At 42.6% G+C, this 21,532-nt stretch overlaps 1 protein-coding gene across 1 annotated transcript in view; it reads left to right on the top strand.

Moving 5' to 3' along the window:
* The window catches only part of WSCD1 (WSC domain containing 1), a 44,682-nt gene extending 24,479 nt beyond the window's left edge, over positions 1-20,203 (top strand). The window contains exons 5-9 of the mRNA XM_081173018.1: positions 6,321-6,442; positions 11,718-11,895; positions 15,751-15,915; positions 16,434-16,634; positions 18,257-20,203. Coding sequence (XP_081029144.1) covers positions 6,321-6,442; positions 11,718-11,895; positions 15,751-15,915; positions 16,434-16,634; positions 18,257-18,609 — 1,019 coding nt within the window. The 3' untranslated portion in view covers positions 18,610-20,203. The remainder of the gene's footprint in view (positions 1-6,320; positions 6,443-11,717; positions 11,896-15,750; positions 15,916-16,433; positions 16,635-18,256) is intronic.
* Positions 20,204-21,532: the final 1,329 nt, after the last annotated feature.

Here is a 21,532-nt window from a genome sequence, read left to right as displayed (position 1 = left end):
CCCTCACAACATGAACAAGCGTGACGATACGTCCCGCCTGCCAGACATCTGGAAAATAGCCCTCCCCACAAAAACCGACACCAGAACCAGAGGCACACAGAACGCCATCTCCAATCAACCACACCAGACCCAAACCCAGACCCTCTCCACAGATAAATTACAGACACCATCCAGTAGCCAAACCATAGTGGCACCTCCGGATGCTGCACCCCCCTGCAATCCCTACACAGATCTGGCTGGCACAGGGCACAAAACCACAGCTCGCCCCTATACACGAAGCCAAGCCAGAGCACAACTAAGTGCAGTACAGCCATCTTCTCAGAAAAAACTCTTCACAAGGTCAAGAGGTCAAGACACGAAAGCTTTAGCAACTAATCCACACCTAATGACCCTCCTAAGTGGTACTCAGAATATCACTCAAGAAATCACTCAAGATATCCCTCAAGTAATTAATGAACAAAAGAAGAAAAGACACACTAACCTGGGAACTTCCTCTCTGCCCAGAACGTTGGAGGCTATACACCACACCCCCTCAACAGTATTTATAGGAACTCAAACACTGAGATCCTGCTCTGTTCCAGTAACAAGAAGCCGAAAGCACCAGCCTGAAGATGACGAGTGAGACCTCGTCGAAACGTCGCCTAGACACCCCAACTCTTACACGGGAAGACACCCGAAGACACCAAAACCTGCATTCCTGTACCCGTGAAAATCTACGAAAGCAAATATATATATATATATATATATATAGGGGGGGGGGAGTAAGATGGATTTAAAAATAAATGCCACCATGCTGGGTGGCTGATGACAAGCACTACCTAGAAATTGTTGAGATGAGAAGATGGAATAGATGTAAGAAATCTCACCCCTTCCTCTTACCTAGCTCACCCTACTTTTACCATCATAGACTTCTCTCTCCATTATCCGTTTTATAGGGGTGCCTGTATTCCACTTCCTTTCTGCATATCTTGAGGCAAGGAAAAGGAGGTCCAATACCTGGCTGGCAAAACCCAGTAAATCCACCAGCTCAAGGAGCAGCAATGATACATATTGTAATACCCTAGCCAGCTAAACCACCCAATCAATATTTCAACTGCAATGTGCAATGTTCATTCAGCAGGTGCTTAATATAACCATATATTCCATCAGACAGCAGAAGCATCAGGCACAAGTGATGACAATAGAAGATAAATAACAAAATATCAACATATCAAAATTCACCGCGCTTCAGAGGCTGGCATATTATCCCTCGGAATTCTCACTCAGAGTGAAACCATAATTCAAAACTCTCTTTTCTTCTCACATAGGAAGATAACAATACCACCTCTAAATGCCCACCCTTGATAAGCCCCTCCCCTCCCTTTGGCATGAATGACCAGCTGCATGAATTTAAAATGGGGCATAGCTGGCCTGCCAGTAGTACATGTGAAAAGGGATCTAGGGGTCTTAGTAGGCCACAAGCTTAACATGAATCAATGGTGTGATACAGCAGCCCCACCCTTCAAAAGCTAATGCAATTCTAGACTGTAACAGAAGTACAGTGTACAGATCAAGGGAAGTCATAGTTTCATTCTGTTCTGTCTTGGTAAGACCACAACTGTGTCCAGTTCTGCATGCCACAATTTAAGAAGGATGTTGAGAAGCTAGAATGTGTTGAGAGGAGGGTGATCAGTATGATGAAGGGTCTGGAAACCAAGTCTTATGAGAAATGGTTGAGGAAGTTGGGTATATTTAGCCTGGAAAAAAGGAGATTGGGAGGAGATATGATAGCCATCTTCATATATCTCAAGGACTGTCACATGGAAGATGGAGCAAGCTTGCATTCTGCTGCTCTGGATGGTAGGACCTGATTCAGGTTACAATCAAGGAGATTCCGACTAAACATCAAGAAGAGCTTTCTGGTGATAAGAGCTGTTTGGCTGCGGAATGGACTTACTTGGAAGATGGTAGACTCTCCTTCATTGGAAGCTTTTAAGCAGAGGTTGGATTGCCATCTGTCATAGATGCTTTAATTGAGATTCCTACATTACAGGGGTTGGACTAAATGACCCTCCAGGTCCCTTCCAGCTCTACAATTATTTGATTCTATTATTCTTTCTCTCTTGTACAGCAGGGAACCCCTTTTCCAGGATAGTATTTACTGTGCACATGCAGACATCACCTAAGAACAAGCAAATAATGCTTCTTCCTTTCCCCATCTGGACGACTGTTTCACTCCTATGCAGATCTAATCAACAACTTAATTGAATTAATCAATTTAAATGCATACAATCGCTTGACTAAGATTTCTTTAATTGCGGACTAGAACTCCCCCACTTTCTCCTCTGAAACCAAATCTTTTTAACTGTTTCAGTTAAGAGATGGAGATTTTGACCAAGGCGCTGCCAATGATTATCCGAGCAAGCGCCCAGGATGGATTGAGATTTCAATCCTCACTGTCATCCTCTTCTTTACCTGGTCACTTGCTGGATCATGGCTGAGCCTCATCTGATTTATTCCTCCTCCTGAGGGAGGAGAGGTGGAAGGAAGGCTGTACCTTTTCTCCCATGAAAACCCCCAGAAATAAAGCTCTCTGGTGACCCAATGCATATCAGTTTGGGGGTGGTCAGCAACCACCTTTGTTCTTGAGGTCCAGGGACAAGGGTGGAGAATTGGGGGGGGGGGTCAAGGCATGGTTCAGAATGTGGTCAGAGCCTCAGACATCAGATCTGTGAGACTCCATATGGCTTGTTTATTGAACATTCATCCTTTTTTATTTGCCCAAAGCTGACATGGGAGATAAAATTGCATCCAGCCTTTATGGAGCATTCATTCTGATTTGTTTGTGTGATTTGTTATGTGTCCAGGAGTCATCCCTTTTTGCTTGCAGGGTGTTTCCACATTTCCCTGTTACTCATTTGTTAATCCCAATGCATTGCCCCATTATTTTCCTAACCACAAAAGACTATTTCTTTTAAAAAAAGAAGAAGCTAATTTGTTGTGCTAGGGTGACAGCACTGCTTAATCCATTTTAACTGCCCAAGCCTAAGTTGTCCATGTTCTGGCAACTTCTCCTTTGGACTACTGTAATATGGGGCTGCCCTTGAAGATGTCCCAAAATGCAACTGATAGGCTGGTAAATGGGGCAGCCTGATGGGAGCATGTGTCAGTGGTCCTGAAAGCACTGCATATATATATATATATTTATAAGATATTTATTAAGATTTTCAAAATATTACAAAATAAAAATAGAAAAAAGAAAAATACAAAATAAAAGTAATTAAAAACAACTCAATCTTTCCATTACTTATTTTTCATTAGCTTGTTTCCCGGACCTCCTCACGCCTCCCTTTTTTGTATTCCAATTCAGTTTGTTGGTTCAGCAAATCCTTCCCCTCTTTGTTTATCCTAATCTTTAATCTTAAAATATTGTAACATTAAATCTTTACCTATTAGTAATCCATTTTTCATATTCCCTTATAGTATTGCAGCTAAAAACCACTTAGTTTCTATCCAACATCATTCTAACATTCATTAATTTTACAATATTTCTGTAAATAGTCTTTAAATTTCTTCCAATCTTCTTCCACCGACTCTTCTCCCTGGTCTCGGATTCTGCCAGTCATTTCCGCCAGTTCCATATAGTCAATCACCTTCATCTGCCATTCTTCCAGAGTGGGTAGATCTTATGTCTTCCAATACTTTGCAAGAAAGCACTGCATATAAAGCCCATATATCTTGGGACCTGGTTTGGGACCATGTCAGAAACACAAATCTATCCATAAGAACACAAGAAGAGCCCTCTGGCAGTGGTGCAGCATGGGGGGTACAGGTGAGGTTGCCCCGGATGCAAAATTGTTTAGGGGGTGCAAAATTTCAACACCTGGTGCTGCCTTAGTACAGCTGCGTGCTTCTGTCGTTGGGCTCCATTGAAAACGATTTCTCCATGCAAACCAGGAAGTGACCTCTCCAGGCAATGGAACGACTCTTCTTCTTTTTTATCTCTGCAGCTGCGATCTCCTGGATCACCTGGACACCATTAGGCAGTTGAATGCGCATGCATTCTCTGTCCATTTTCTTTCCTTCCTCCCTCCCTCTCTTCCTCCCACCCTCTCTGTGTGGCCCCAGGTGCTAGCAACCCACGCTACACCACTGCCCTCTGGATCAGATCAATGGACCATCTTGCCATCACAGTAGCTGAACAATTGCCTGTAGGAAACCAGCAAGCAGGATTCAAGCACCAGAACACACTCCCCTCCTGTGGTTTCCAGCAACTTGTATTCAGAAGCATTGCTGTGGAGACAGAACATATCCATTTTGGGCTAGCAGCCATTGATCATAGAATCATAGAATCATAGAATCCTAGAATCATAGAATCATAGAACCATAGAGTTGGAAGAGACCACAAGGGCCATCGAGTCCAACCCCCTGCCAAGCAGGAAACACCATCAGAGCACTCCTGACATATGGTTGTCAAGCCTCTGCTTAAAGACCTCCAAAGAAGGAGACTCCACCACACTCCTTGGCAGCAAATTCCACTGTCGAACAGCTCTTACGGTCAGGAAGTTCTTCCTAATGTTTAGGTGGAATCTTCTTTCTTGTAGTTTGGATCCATTGCTCCGTGTCCGCTTCTCGGGAGCAGCAGAAAACAACCTTTCTCCCTCCTCTATGTGACATCCTTTTATATATTTGAACATGGCTATCATATCACCCCTTAACCTCCTCTTCTCCAGGCTAAACATGCCCAGCTCCCTTAGCCGTTCCTCATAAGGCATCGTTTCCAGGCCTTTGACCATTTTGGTTGCCCTCCTCTGGACACGTTCCAGTTTGTCAGTGTCCTTCTTGAACTGTGGTGCCCAGAACTGGACACAGTACTCCAGGTGTGGTCTGACCAGAGCAGAATACAGTGGCACTATTACTTCCCTTGATCTAGATGACTTCCCTTGATCTAGATTATATCTCTCTCATCCATGAGTTTCTTTAATCCTCTTTTAAAGCCACCCATGTCAGTGACCATCACTGCCTCCTGTGGGAGAGAGTCCCATAGTTAAACTATGTGCTGTGCATAGTCCATCTAACAAATATGATCAGTATTCTTGGTTGCTGTTGCTTTCGGTCTTCATACAATATGTGACTGATTATCACTGTGTTTCCTTTGCATTGAAATGAATGGGGTCGAATGATGTATTGACCATGCAATTTATGTAAGTTACATAATTACTTTTGCAAACTGCATCAGTTACATAAATTTGCTACATTGGGCAGCCAGGTAAATAACATAGTTTTGGGCAGAATAGGAGCTGTAGCAGACTGGAAGCAATGCTGCATGCGACAAACACAGTGTGGGATTATGGTCATCTGATACCTCAGTCGGTAGAGTATGAGACTCTTAATCTCAGGGTCAGGGGTTTGAGCCCCATGTTGGGCAAAAGATTCTTCAATGTAGGGGGCTGGACTAGATGACCCTTGTGGTCCCTTCCAGCTGTACAGTTCTATGATCTATGAATGCTAAGTTATGCCTTATTACATCCCTTACAGGAATATACAGTTGCTCTGTGAGGGACCTCATTATTATTTATGTTATTTCTGAGTTTATTTTGGCACATCCAGGGCTCTGAGGCTGCCGTTCATGAATAGCAAAATTAATATAACGTAACCATGCAAACTATATGAATGTGGCATTTAAATTTAAAAGGCAGGGTTGGTTTGGTCAGATGACCTCTGAGTTGCTTCCAGTTCTTTACAACCCCATGAATCCATGATTCGGCCCACATGTTCCTGTCTCTTTGGCTGCCGCAGCAGAAATCTATTTTAGCTCCTGAAGGTTGCATATAATCTCTCTGGCTTGGAAAAGAATGAATATGAGAAGGTGCTGTGGATGGAGTAGTAACCAAACACACCCGCACAGCCCCGGAATGGGGCTCCCTGAAGGTGTTTCAACAACTCATTGAAATTCCATTTTGTTCCTGGTGCAGCTCATGAAAAGCTTTGTAGATTTTTATCAGAGCTTTCAAAGCCTTGCAGGGGAAAGTCAGGAGGGGTGGGAGGGAATCTTCAAAAGAAAACCAAGGCATGAAAACAATAGCAGAGGCCTCCTTGGGGGAGGGGGGATTTAATTTCAACTCTTCTGTGCTAAGGCACACTTTAACAGCCAGGACTCCACTAGAAGCTGTGTGTTCATTTCAGCAGAGCAAATTTTCTCACTTTCCATCTCAATGCCAATTATTGCATCCAAATAGTGAATGAGAATATATATTCTGAAACTAATATTCTTCCCTGTGATAGGAAGAGGCTGCTACGGTTGTTGTTTCTTGAGAGATAACTATTTCTTATCCCTGCAGGGCAGAATATTATCTATCGAGGGTGTTTCAGAGCACCAGAGAATTTAACAAACACCTTGCCGGTCTCTTTGATACACGCCAATTTGACAGTGGAGATGTGCTCCGAATTTTGCTCCAAGAAAGTAAGGACAGTTCCCTTTCTTTGCTTCTCCCCATCCCTTCATCTGATTTTGATCAGTTTCCTAGCGCCTCTGGAGCCTGATACTAGGAAAAGAGAGAGGGAGGGAGAGCGCTCTGAGGTTCTGGGGTGGGAAATGCGTGTATAATTGAATTTTAGAACCATAGCTGATGATGCACATTTCAAAGCAAATCAGATTTCTGTGCTGCTTTTCCTCAGTGACACCTAACAACTTTGAATTCTGGCAGCTTTCAAAAGTTTCAGCATCCAGAGGTATTTCAGCTTATATTTCCAGTACAAGTTTCTAGACCTTGTGAGTGCAGAGAAGGGGCTGAAAGTGATGGATCTTTCCCAACCATTGCATTCCCGCAGGCCACCTAGCTCTTTGGCAATGGAAGCTGAGCTGTTCCATTTTTATATCAACCTGTCCAGTGCTTGGGGGGGGTATTGTATAGATGCTTATTGGAGAATGTGTGTGTGTGTGGGTGGGGAAAATCCCAAGCCTTGAATATTATTATGATGCTTGCCAGCTTGGGCAGATGGTTTCTCTCATTGTAGAAAATGAGTGTGCACCATGGGTAAAAATGGAAAACGCTGCTATAGATGGAACTCTGTTGAGTGTTTACCCATTTTGGAAACACAATTTTCAATCTTTGACATGGCTAGCCAATAGTTTTCAAAGCATTTTGAGGGAAAGAACTCACTTGCATCTGCCGGGACATTGACTCCACGGTTACAGCAGATGAATCTTGAGAGGTTTCCAGAGCGCTGCCTAGTCCTGTTGTGTTTGATGTGTTTCAGTTAGTAAGTCTCGAGGAAGTGGACAAGGTTCTTAGATTGGTCAGAGTGACCACTTGTGCTCTGGACCCTTGCTCCCCTTGGCTGCTAAAAACTAACAGGGAGGGGACAGCTGGCTGGGCCAGGGAGGTGATTAATACCTCCCTGCGAGAGACAGTGGTCGCTGCCTGCTTGAAGGAGGCAGTGTTGAAACTGCTCCTCAAGAAACCCTCCCAATACTTGGAAAATCTATGCAACTACCAGCTAGTTGCTAATCTTCCCTTCTTGGGCAAGTTTCTTGAGCAGGTGGTTGCAGAACCAGAGCCAGGCACTTTTGGAGGAAACTGATTTTGTAGATCCATTTAAATCAAGGTTTAGGCCTGGCACTGAAAATGTTTTGGTTCCCCTGTCTGATGACTTCTGTTGGAAGAGAGAAGGGCAAAAGTGTCCTTGTTAATTTTCCCTGACCTCTCAGTGGCTTTCAGTATCATCAACTGTGGTATCCTTCTGGAGCGGCTCTCTGAATTAGGAGTGGGTGACACCACTTTGCAGTAGTTCTGGTCCTACTTGGAAGGCCGTTTCCAAAGGGGAATGCTTGGGGAGTGTTTTTCGGCCCCATGGAGCCTTCAATGCAGGGTTCCTCAGGGCGCAGTTTCGTCCCTCATGTTGATGAAACCAATGAGTGGGGTCATCCAGAGCTTTAGTTTTCAAGCCCTGCCCCCCTCTTCTCCTTTCTTGGGACTCCTATTTAATTCAGATGTGGGCAGGAGAGCCCTTCAACCAGAGGAATCCTTTGAACAGAGGGTTGTATTCTGACAGCCAATAAAATAGAGCAAAGATAGCCAACATGGTATGCTTCAGATGTTATCCTAGTTCCCACAAATGTTCCCATTTGATCATAATTTCTCCAACATTCTCCTTCAATGCCTTCACTTATAAATCAGAAGAAGATGCTTGGTGTTATTTGTTTTGTGGAAATGAGCTGTTAGAAATCCTCTCCGGAGCTGAAAATTGCTCTGCATTTTCCAAAGCAAAGCCAGGCTGCTCAAATCATAATATTGTAAATAAAGCAGCATTATCATCAAAAATTCTCAAATCATTGGGTAAAATGTGCAGAGATGTGACAGTTTAATATGCTTAAAGAAAGAAAACATTACAGTAAGTTGAGTGAGCAAGCTTCTTTTGATTATTGCAAATGCCAACAAATTAAAGTCAACGACATTCCAGGCAGAGAAAGTATGCTTTTGTTATGTTTCATTCTCTAAATTGGTGTCTGAGATGTTTTATTCTCTAATTTGGTGACTGAAATCTCAATCTGTATACTCATTTGGATCTATTTTTCCTTGCATTTAAATGCCGTGACGGCCTAACTGCCTAATTCAGGTGGAAGTAAGTCAGATCCACTCAAAATAAGTCCAGATAGGACAATTATTGTTAAGGGAATTCAGTTCAGTTCATGGCAGTGCTGGTAAGCAGCAATCAGGACCATGGTTAGCTCCAAGTGGGCTCTGCTAGCTGAGCTACAGAAATATGTTGTTTCAGCAAAGGAAGTCTCACCTGAATCTTCAAAAGGTGGCCTGCATCCCTTTCTACAATCCTTAAATGACCTGCATCTGGTTCTGTAGTCACATGTTTCTCTGTGGCTGTGGAGCAGGTTAAGCTCTCATGTATGAGTTGCATCCCCAGGCTGCCAAGGGGTAGAAGGGATTGCTGTGGGTTTCTGTCTGAGTGAAGTGTCCTGTGATTCACCCTAAACTGAATCCTCCTCAGGAGCATACTAGGATACAGGGGGCATGACGCTTGACTTCCACCATTCAAGGTGCTCTGTTGACCACTACAGGTTTTTACGCTTATGACCTGGGCTATAAGTATAAAGCACCTATCTAATAAATGCCCTAATGCCCTATGGACCTGCCTAGTCTTTTTGCATCTTCAGAGGCTCTTCTCTAGATGATAGTGCCTTCTAGGGATCAAGGCCTTTTCTGTAGCAGTGCCTCATTGTGGACCAGCCACAGCTAGGAATGCTTGAACATGCCTGAGCTACGCCTCCTGGATTCAAATGCAAATTGAAATATGGTTATCTTCAGAATACACACCCACAACAAATTATTTAAGGTGCTCCCTTTTTTAAAAACAACAACAACAACAACAGGCAATAGCTGCCTGAAGAGGTTCCTGCCCTACACATTGGATACTGGACTGCCAATGCCCCTAGAGAACCAGGGAACAAGCTCCATACTCAGTGCTAATTTTCTAAGAAAATGAACGCCTCCCTTGCTCTCTTATAATGGCAATGACACACACCTGAGAGGTGCTGGGACTGAGTTCCAGTAAGTTCCTACTGAAAAAAAAGCTACTACCACCACCACCATTAATTCTACCCCACCTTTTCCCCTGACAAGGACTCAAGGCAGCATATCCAAGCTAATGGTCATCATTCCCTCTTGCAGGACGAAATTCCCAAGTTTAACTCTGTGTTGCATGAAGAAGGCTTTCTTCTGTCTGTCCTGAATCTTCCAACACTCTCCTTCTTTGGATGAGCCCAACTTCTAGTGTTATGTGAAAGCGAGAAAAAACACACACCTCTCTCTATCCACTTCCTCATAGAACCATAGAATCATAGAGTTGGAAGGGACCTGAGGTTTATCTGTTCCAACCTATATCCTGTCCATTCTTATTTGCCTTTTCTTTTCTAAACTAAAAAAAGCTCCAAATGGTGAAACTTTCTTCAGACAGGAGCTCCCACACCCCTTAATCATTTTGGCTGCCCTTTTCTGAAGCTTTCACAGCTCTGCAGCATTATTTTTGAGGTGAGGTGACCAGAATCTATCACAATATTTCAAGAGCTGTGTCAACATAGATTTGTAAAGCTGCATTATGATATTGGCAGTTTTCTTTTCAATCCGTGTTCTAATGAACCCTGAAACAGAATTTGTCTTTTTCCTCAACCAGAGCTGCCACACACTGAGTCAGCATCTTCATCAAGCTATCCACCATGACCCCAAGGTTCATAGTCCCCTACCAGTTCGTACTGTATATGGGGACATGACACAAAGTTCCCCTCTACACCACACACCTGTAACAAGTTCTATTTTTCAGAGAATGACTCACAGCCTGTCCCCTACAAATTTACTCAGAAGGAAGCCCCACTGAGAGCAATGGGTCTTTCTCCCTGGTAAATGTGTCTACAATTTCGATCACCACCTGATCCTTGCTTTTTCTTTTTCTTTTAAAAGAGTTTTAAATCTGAACAAGCTGAATCTCCTTGTACAATTCACAAAAATAGTTTAAAAGAGCCACCATTTTTTCTCCCTGCCACGTTTAACCTAAAGGGGAAGTCAGAATGGGATGGTTTGAACCCAATTATGTTGACAACTATTTAATGCCTCGTCATGCCGCCAGAACACTGGAAGAGAGCCTTAGGGACTCTTCATAAATTACCTCATTAGGAGTGGATCATTACATTTGTCCAACAGAGCCTGTGTTCGCTGCATGAGAACAACACAGGGAAATTTTGCATAGGACACATCTAGGTGTCCTGCTGCTTTGATCAGACACTTTTTATGCATCGCTTGGGGAAAGACCTACCACAATTATCCCACCCCCACTGTAAAGATGAACAGGTTTAAGGGAGGTGTGTATGCGTGCCCGTGAACATCTTTAGTTTTATCAAGAGTTATGTAACATGGTTTAATTGGGCCTCATTTTTCCACGTACAGAGTTTGCATCTCTTTTGCTGGTGGGGTTTCCTTTACCTAGGCTTGATTGTGCTGTGGCCTTTGAACATGATCAGAATTTGAGAAGGCATTTTGTCACCTTTTGCAGAATCAGCCAGAGCTGGGATTCATGTTGAAAAGCATTGTTTATTTCATTTTGTTGACTGTGTTGCCTACTCTGTCACGTGGCACAAAGTGGCTAGGATGCAGCGCTTTTGTGACCATGCAGAGAATGGAGGCTATGATGATGCTATGAGGAGGGGTGGAATCTGAGGCTATTTAAAAGGGCTGTGGAAAGCCTCCTCCCTAAATCTGATCTGGGCCCCCCACTCCTGGGCTGATCTGTGCCAACCCAAACCATATCTGGCCAGAATTGATTTGTGTTGGGAACTCCAATGCTAGTCCTACTCAGTGTAGACCCACTGAAGTTAATAGACCTGACAAACTTAGATTCCTTACCTTCAGTGGGTCTATTTGGAGTACAACCTACTTGAACACAACTCACTGTTTTCTTACTGTGCAATGTATGCATTGATCAATCCAGTCTAACTCACACAATTCATTGGCTAAGTAGTCAGCCTGATCAACCCTCTAAATTCTGACAGCATCCACAATAGGAAACGTGAAGAAAAAATGGTTTGGAAAAGGAATATATTTATCTGAGACAGGACAATTCAGAAGAGGATTTCCTTTAGGATTTCCCTTCACATTCGTTCCAGTTCCAGTTGATGCTTTCTAATGTTTGCTAGCCTTTTTTAAATTCCAGCCTTTTATTTTATTTTCTAGGAATTCCCTTTGGCAGCCATCAGAGGACCCCAGTGCCGCTGCGGCTTCCCAACAATTCATTTCCCGTTACGCAACAGCTCAGACAGCTTATTCTGTAGCAGGTTGCAAAATGGCAGCAGCACAGCTGAAGAGCCAAAGAGGGGGGACTATCTCTTTGTCTATCAAACTCCTGTCCAAGGTAAGAGAGAGGTTATATATATATAATATCAATAACTATGTGTAGGGAAGTGCTGTGCATCTTACACCCCAAGCAATGAGGCAAGACACTTGCTGTTGGGTTAAGTAGTGCCATAATTTTATTAATGCATTACAGGAGAAATCTGTAGTGAATACTGCAAGATGTTCCAGGACATTGGATGAGGGTGAGCAGACTTGCAACCACCCACCGTTGCCTAGGATGGTGTGTCTGACAGTGCCCTGAGTCTACGGACTCAGCTAAGCAGCTGCAAATAAAACGTTTTAAATGTGTTGTAAAGTGCAATGTGCAAATAGGACAGTAGATTGCGACAGTGAGCTGTGCAAAATTCAATGTATTTTTCAAAACTTTTTTTTTTTAAAAAAAATATTTTCACAGCGTTTTTTTATATGTGTGTAGATTCCACCTAGCATTTAAGAATGGGGAAGAAATTCAATTCAGTTTGCATTTAAAGGCAAACCTACCCAATTCTCACTTTCTGAAATGGCACACGAACTCTCTGAAATGCACTCATCTTTTGCAATTTGCTCTTCTCCAGATTTTTCAATGCTGTTCTCCAATTAAGTAATGTATACAAAAATGCAGAGACCAAATTCAAATTTATTACCAAAAATTCAACTTGCCTCATGCTGGACTGACATTGTTATATTAGAGAAATTTACAGGGAAGGCCACAGTCATCAATGGTGTATCAAAGACAGGCAAATCTGAGGTGATATGGTTGGATCTTATATCCTGTATTAATGAAAACCACTTGCAGCAGCACATACTTATTGCCTCTCTTTTTGTATGGAGCTTGTGAATGACACCACACACACACACAAACACAAACACACACATAGGCTCATCTGTATTATTACATTTTCTCCTGCACACTGAAATCGCCAACGTCCCTTTGTTTTTGTGTGTGTTTGTTGAGTAGTGATCTTTTTGTTTGTAACTGTTTTTCTATATATATAAAACCAATTTAAAAAGACTCTAAAAATGCACAAACTGATGTAAAGTGTGCATTAAACAACTATAAGCCCAGACTAGACCTTAGCAGTCTACCTTCAAGAGAGAAGCCTCTTTACAGGGGGTTGTATCAAGCTTAGATCCATTAAAGTTATGGATCTAAGTAAGTCATTTGAATGGTTCTACCCTGAGGAGGACTAGCATTGCATACAACCTGGGCTCATTGTCTGCTTCAACAACAGCATAGGGGAGACTGGTTCTACTAGATCTTCTGGGCTGGAGTCCTTAGAGCTGGAAGCAACCTCCTCAGGCCAGAAAGTGCCGGCTGTTGCTGTTCCAGAGGTTCTGGAGCAGTGAGGTGTTCTGGGGGCTGGTTCGGGAGCTAGGCCCTCAAAATCTATGGATCATCCTCTGAGGAGGCCTGTACTTTTAAACCATGACCAGAAATCAGGAGACATATGTGTAGATGAACCTTAGGGGCTCATCCTGAGGAGAAATATTGGAAAAATTTCAAGGGAGACCAAAAGAGAGTCAATAAGACTACTGAAATGTATTAAAGCTGTTCTACACTTCCCTTAACTATTCACAATGAACTGACATTGATTTTGACTGGGATGATATGGCACAGGGAAATCCATCTCTCTCTTTCTCTCTCATCTTGTGGTAATGCAGAATATATCCACTGCACTTGCAATATTGATCTGCCCTTAAGGGAGAAAAAAATTGCAATACAGATAGGCAAGACCAGCATTGAGAAATAAGAGTCAGGGAGTATATATTCAAACATGTCTGATTTGGATCTTTTCCTGGAGAAACCGCTAGCACAGACAAGTCTTAAGTAGATAATTAAGAGACAAACATTAAGCGTGTCCAAATCTATCTTGCTGGTAGGCAGAAAATCCTTTGTTTTATGGTGATAGAAAAGCTTAGCTGGAATACTAGGGCTGGAGGGGATGAAATTATTATGCCATCCAACCCCCTGTTCCAAAAGCAAGACCACCAGCCTCAATAGATCAAGCTGTGCAGTCTTAACCACAACGCACCCCAAGCAGATAGTTGATCCTTTGTTAAATAAAATAAAATAAACTCACAGAGCAAATACTTAATGCAAAAGAGCCAAGCCACATATATTGTTGTGGTTGTTTTTTAAAAAAGGCTTGCAGGGCAAATATGTTAATTCAATAGTCATCTACTGTAGTGGAACACAAAACTAACAAAAGTGACAAGCCAATCTGACCAGGGTTGTCAAGAGATGAGTACAAAAGGTACTCTGAAATCTTTCTTTCTTTCTTTCTTTCTTTCTTTCTTTCTTTCTTTCTTTCTTTCTTTCTTTCTCTTTCTTTCTTTCTTTCTTTCTTTCTTTCTTTCTTTCGGAGTAAGTTTCTAGTCTTCCTAGAAAAAAAGATATGAAGCCAAATGTCCTATGCAACTTTTCAGAGATGAAACCAACCTGCTACTCCAACCTTTCACTGTCTTTAGCGAATGCGTGAAGTCAGAGCTGTAATTAAACAATGATTTCTTTGGATGCTGGGTGATAAGAATCCCTTTGGTCCTAAAAAGCTGCTGTTTTTCCCTCTCCTTCAGTGCAACTTCTATTCCTGCTTCTGTGAAACTGCATTCGTTTGGGGCAGGGGGCAGGAAACCTTTTCAGCAGGGGGCCGGTCCATTGTCCCTCAGACAATGTTGTTGGGGGCCGGACTATATTTTTTGGGGGGGAAATGAACAAATTCCTATGCCCCACAAATAACCCAGAGATGCATTTTAAATAAAAGCACACATTCTACTCATGTAAAAACACCAGGCAGGCTCCACAAATAACCCAGAGATGCATTTTAAATAAAAGCACACATTCTACTCATGTAAAAACACGCTGATTCCCAGACTGTCTGTGGGCCGGATTTAGAAGGCGATTGGACCAGACCCCGGGTCTTAGTTTGCCTACCCATGGCTTAGTGTGTCTGTTGTTTATCAAGCTTAACTAACTGGTTTTTATTTGTGTTTTTCTGTGAAATACCAGGAGTTGAATGCAGCTATCAAAGCATGGAGGGGGTGATATGCCTAACGTCCTGGCCTTACGTCTCTGTGTGTGTTTTTCCTTAGTGACTCATCACTTCTCTTTGACCATGAGTGCTGTATTACACACACACACCCCACACATACACGCCCACAATTTTTATTGGTTTTAAAACAAATACAAATGCAACTATAAAACACTTATCCAGCAGTAGAGATAAGTGTACTGTCGCTAGACATAAACATACTTTCAACATTCAAACATATTACTTGACGTAACCCCTCCACTGAGCATATTGAGTTGTTGATGTAACAATGTCTTGATTTGGGCTATCAACGTAGTTAAAGAAAGGGGTCCATGTTTCTTGGAAGGTGTCTCTAACTTATAGATGCTCATTTTTATTTTTGCCATCTTTACTCTAAAATTTCAAGGATGTAGCAGTGGAATGGAAAAACTAAAATATTATCTAGTCTCCTGGTATGTGTGTGTTTAGGGAAGTAAAGTATGTGGGTGTGCTTAGTTATTGCTATTATGCTCAACTTATTGGACGATTAATTGCTTTTCCACCCACAGAGGAAAAATTTGTGGTTTCTTCAGGGTGAGTTATTGTTGCTCGTATGCATACTTAAATTGGCATCTGCATCTGCAAGAATCAAACAAAAGAGGGGTCAGGTATGAGATATTAATGACCACACAACAGCTGATCTTAGAATACATAGCTTGCTTTTTTAGAATTTAAATCTTGAATTTATCAAAGTGCAACCATGTGAAAAATAATTGTTGTAAATTGTTGTCATTTTGTGTGTGTATTTGTTGGGGGGGGAGAGATTACTTTGCTAACAATGAAATGCCATCTGTATCTGGTTGTAGACACCCGCTGCACTGACCGGATGTTTCTCCCCACCAAATCCAAAGCTTTTGTGGCATTGTCAAGCTTCCCTGGAGCTGGCAACACCTGGGCTCGTCATTTGATAGAACACGCTACAGGATTCTACACTGGGAGCTACTATTTTGATGGAACCCTATATAATAAAGGTAGGCTATTGAGCTGTGCCTGTCTTGTTTGTTTGTTTGTTTGTTTGTTTGTTTGTTTGTTTGTTTCTAAGAACAAACACACTGCCAGCTTTGGGCCCTGAGTGTTTTTGTCTAAAAGTGGGTTTACTGAACAGTGGGAGGAAAGGGGTGTGTGCCACATTAGAGCGGAACAGTGTAGTAGTAGGATTCATGATAGGGGTGAGTAGGAAGTAGAGGTTACCAGAAGGTGAGGGGGAAGGGGGGGGAAAGGTAAAAGGGGAGTGTACCAAAAATACAAAAAGACAGGCAGGGGCTCATGGGCAAATTTGGGAGAGATGGGTCCCAAACAAGGAAATAGTGGAAGTGTACCAAAGAGGGAATTGCTGGTAGGGCCATGACAAACTTGTAATGGCTGGCCTGCTTACAGTGGTATATATGATCTAAACACAATAATATATATCTCAGTCTATCTATATCTTTCTATCTATCTATCTATCTATCTATCCACACAAACACACACTTTATATATACACACACAGGTTTTAAAGGGGAAAAGGATCACTGGAGAAGCAGGAGAACTATTTGTGTCAAAACTCACGAGAGTGGCCAAAAAGAAATTGAAATGTTTGACTCGGCCATCTTATTGATACGGAATCCATACAAGTCGCTGGTGGCAGAATTCAACCGGAAGTGTGCAGGCCATCTCGGGTATGCCACAGATCGAAACTGGAAAAGCAAAGGTAAGCCATTACTTTCTGACTTCATCTCAAAGAGGGATTTAAGGAAACATGCTGCACTCCTGTTTTCTTTACTTGTCAAAATTATAGACTGTTTCAAAGCATAAAGCCATCAAAGTAGCATATAAGAGAAAAAGAGAACAAAACACCCAGTTCTAAAACAAACAAACAGTAACACGGAGTCATTGAATTGTACAAAGTTGGAAGGAACATCATTTCAGGGATGCTAATTCTAAAAAAAAAAAGGCAGTTTATCTAGGTATATAACTGATACTCCATAAATGACTAGGTTTCTCAGGGAAAGAATTCTTAAACCAAAGCATCTTCAGTAGGTATCTAAACACCATGATTTCAGGTGCGTGTTTCATTTCAGCTAGCAATTGATTCCATAGAGTTGGAGCTGCTGCACTAAAAGCTCAGTTTCTAGTACAAGCTCAGCACATGTGGGATGCTCAGTAGTGAGAGGCATAGTTGCTGGGCAATGAAACATGGGGTGAGGTGGTTCTTTAGATACCCTGGTCCCAAATGGACATTTCTTCATGTTGGAGGAACATCTACCACCGTTTTTTTTCAAGCAGAAAAGGTCCTTGTTCTGTCTCTGGCATCACCACTTGTAAGGATCAGGGCTACATCTGCACCATACACCATAGCTGTCAATGTTTCCCTTTTTTAAAGGGAAATTCCCTTATTCCGAATAGGATTCCTCGCAAGAAAAGGGAAAAGTTGACAGCTATGCCATACACCTAAAGTGTTACAATATCCCTCTAAGAGTCATGGCTTCCCCCCAAAGAATCCTTTGGAACTGCTGAGAGTTGTTAGGAGACGGAGCTGCAATTCCCCAAATGGTTTAACAACCAATCCTTCTTGCCAGGAAACACTGGGAATTGTAGCTCTGTGAGGGGCAGAGCTTAATGAACTACAGTTCCCAACATTCTTTGGGGGAAGCCATGACCGTTTAAAGTGGTATGAAAGTGGTATAATGTAAAGGTAAAGGTAAAGGGACTCCTGACCATTAGGTCCAGTTTTGGCCAACTCTGGGGTTGTGGTACTCATCTTGCTTTATTGGCCAAGGGAGCCGGCGTACAGCTTCTGGGTCATGTGGCCAGCATGACTAAGCCGCTTCTGACGAACCAGAGCAGGGCACGGAAACACCATTTACCTTCCCGTCAGAGTGGTACCTATTTATCTACTTGCACTTTGACGTGCTTTAGAACTGCTAGGTTGGCAGGAGCAGGGACCAAGCAGCAGGAGCTCACCCCGTCGCGGGGATTCGAACCGCCAACCTTCTGATTGGCAAGTCCTAGGCTCTGTGGTTTAACCCACAGCGCCGCCCGCGTCCCAGTTAGTGGTATAATGTATTGAGCATTAAATGTACAGACTGGGCCTAAGTGAACTAATACTTTTCAGAAGAGAGCTTTCCAAGAAAAAAAGACACTTCACCTCCTCTCCCTCACGAATTTTCAAGCAACCTTCCCCTCAATTTTGCAACACACTAACAGAAAGGGGTTATCTGCTTCTGATATCCTTTTAAAGCAGTCTTCCTTTGCCATCCTTTTTCTACTTGGCAACAGCTGGGTTTGAAAACAGATAAGTCAATATCCTTTATTTTGCCTTTCGCTTTGCAGAGTGGCCAGATTTTGTAAACAGCTATGCCTCCTGGTGGGCTTCCCATGTGTTGGACTGGCTCAAGTATGGCAAACGTCTCCTCGTCATCCACTACGAAGACTTGAAGCAGGCCCTGCTCCCTAATCTGAAAGAAATGGTCAGATTCCTGAACATCACAGTGACGGAGGACCGCTTGCTCTGTGTTGAGAACAACCGAGATGGGAACTTCAAGCGGTCAGGAGCCAGGCAGAAGGGATTTGACCCATTCACAGAGGAGATGAAAAACATGATCAATAAATACATTATGATGGTGGACAAAGCCCTGAGAGAGAGAAACTTTATCGGGCTTCCAAAAGAGTATTTGCCCAGATGATGTCATATGACCAGCTAGCTACATAAAAAAAAGAGATCCTAATAATGAATTTTTTAAAAAGGCCAGAATTTTATAGCAGTAAAAAGGCAAGATTTGCACAGGGTCTGCTGATGAATGCAAATTCTTGAGACTTGGACGCTCTTCAGGGGTACTAAGTGCTACGAAAGGCGAGCAATGAAGGATGGAAATTGGGTTATAAACCAAGGCAAAAGACATTAGCGTCTCTGCCTCTGTGTGTCCTTTTCTCTATAAATGGCTACAAATTTTAACACTTGTGTGCCCTGCTAATTATGGGAAATGTGTGTGAGGTAGGGTGGGGTGGGGGAGGCAGACAGTTCCTTTGTATCCCCCTAACTGCCTACTATCAGTACTTCTCAAGAGTAACTATAACTTTTATAACAATTTTGGCAATTCAAATGTGCAGGTTACCTCCTTGCTTTCTTTGTTTTAGACTCACCCTGATAAATACTTTTAGCAAAGTAGTTCGGGGGGGGGGAGTTGTTTTCTATGCCTTCTTCCTTTATTTATGAATTTTAAAAACTGGGTCTTTATCCTTCATGAAAAGGACATGTCTAGAGGGTTGTAATCTAGGCAATCTCAAATGGGGACATTCCCTCCTCAATATTTCTAATGAAGATTTCTAATGAAATTAAATTGGGAGCAATTATTCCTCTTGCTTTCCCACTGGAGATGGCTGAATGGATATCTATCTCCAACAAAATTCTACTCAGAGGAAACCCATTGATGTTAATGGGCCTACGTTAGTCATTAAAATGTAATAATCAGTGGGTCTGCTTGGAATAAGACTCAGTCATTGGATGCAACCCATATTCTTTAAACTAGGATTCATTTGAATTTCAAATTATGCATCTTGTTGGGTTTAGGGATTTTAGAGGGGAAAGGTGTAGAATTCTAGAATTTGGCAGTGGTGATGTTGCATTAATTTTTTAACTTTGGCGGAGTGCCTCTCAAATTTTAATTTCTAAAGAGAAATGGGAAAATCCAAAATTGAATTCAGTTTCGTCAGATTTGTCAGATTTGTGGAAATCTTTACTATGGCCCCAGCTTGCTCCAGCCCTGACAATCTCTTACCAGCATGCCTTTGATGAGCTCTGGCATGAAATGAGAGGCAACTATGCAATCAGAACAGGGTGGACTCTCATTCAACCAAAGGTTTTAAAGCAGAGATTGGGTGGCTGCCCATCTAGGTAACTAGTGCAATGGATTCCCTGGGTTGGCAGAGAGTTTAGACTGCATTATCTTTGAGGTTCCTTCCCACACTATGATTGCAACAACAATATTGTCATGCCATTGTCCATCCAGTGGTGGGGGTTGGGGCATCACAAGAGTGAAATGGAGCTCCTATGACAGGACAGATCAGGGACCACACAGTGTGCCTTGTGATGACACTGCTTAAAGTGCATACAATATTGTCTTACTTGCTAACCAAGAGGGAAATGCCAGCATGGAGTTTTCCATCAGAAGTGAAACATAAAATACATAAGGGTAATGTGGGGGTGAGTGGGAGATTGACATGTCTAACTTTCAACCACAGTGGTTTGGAGGAGGGATAAATAAATATAAGCAAAAACCACATGGAGGAATATGGATGCCTTTGTGTCTCACCCACATCCGATTAATAAGAGCATTACTGAAAATTCATCTGATCCTATTTGTCTGTAATTTGGCAGGTTTGTTACCCAGGGACACATCTCTCACGTCAGCAGACTTTCAAGGGTCCATCAAGTTGGAAATCCTGTTGTCCAGGAGGGCCGTCCAGATGCCTCCAGGAAGCCCCCCATGAGGGCTAGAAGCTTGGCTTGACCTCTGTCCAAATAATCACACCATTTTCACTTTGTACACACACATATATACACAAACACACTTGGGTGGGCATGACTTATTCTGGATGACAAATCACCCAAATTAGTCTGAAGTGATTTTCAGTTCTGAAATTTCCCATTAATTGAGCATCTTTGCTAGTAAGCATGTCACAGCAAGACTGCCAGGAGATGTTGCATAGCAGAATGTTATAAGTGGGACCTACAGCTTGCAAAGAAAATTGTAATGCAGAGTGCTCCTGTGCAGGTTTCTGGCCAGGATAGCCTATCTATTCCCCTTTGTAACCCATTTCCATCTTCTTCCACAACAATCAGTAAGCACCCCATGGTCAATGAGAATACTACATACAAACAGGGCTTTCTTTGAGGCACTTCCACACTCAATTCCCCCATCACCCCAAAGATTTGAAGAGGCAGGGAGTTGTTGGGAGCCCCTTATTTCCCTCTCAGACCTACAATTCCCAGAGCTGTTTAACAAATAATCCCTCTTTCCAGGGAACTCTGGAAACTTCAGCTCTGTGAAGGGAATATTGGGTCCTCTAACAACTCTCAGCACTACAGTTCCCATTATGTTTTGGGGAAAGCCATGACTGTCCAAGTGGTATGAGTGCTTTAAATGTATGGTCCTGACAGCGATCTTCTGAGAGAGACAGAAGGCAAAGGTGTAACAAGAAGTAGACTGGTGTGGATGTGGCCATAGAGAGAATCTGCACATAGCTGCCTATGCCCAGTGAGATAATGAACAAGGTCTTCAGAACTTGAGCAAATGGCTGCAGTATCAAAGTCCTCATAATCCTGGAGAAACCAACACTTAACACGTGCTCACAGTATTCTCCTAACATCCTAACCAGAACGTACCCCAGTTAGAAAATGGCTTATGTAAGCTTACTTTGTCATACAATTGGTTACATGCTACAGTTGTTGGCTCATGAGAGCATGCGTTCCTCCCAATGAAAGGTATGAGATGTTTTTGACCAGCATAACTTTGTATTAGCACAATCCTTCAAAGATGCCTGGAGAGCAGAGATATAAGAAGGCACTGTTTTCTATCCATCACATGCAGCACTGTTTCCATGCTGCTG

This window comes from Podarcis bocagei, assembly GCF_964188305.1.
Source record: "Podarcis bocagei genome assembly, chromosome: 15".
NCBI lineage: Eukaryota > Metazoa > Chordata > Lepidosauria > Squamata > Lacertidae > Podarcis > Podarcis bocagei.
This window is presented reverse-complemented; position numbering and strand designations above follow the sequence as displayed.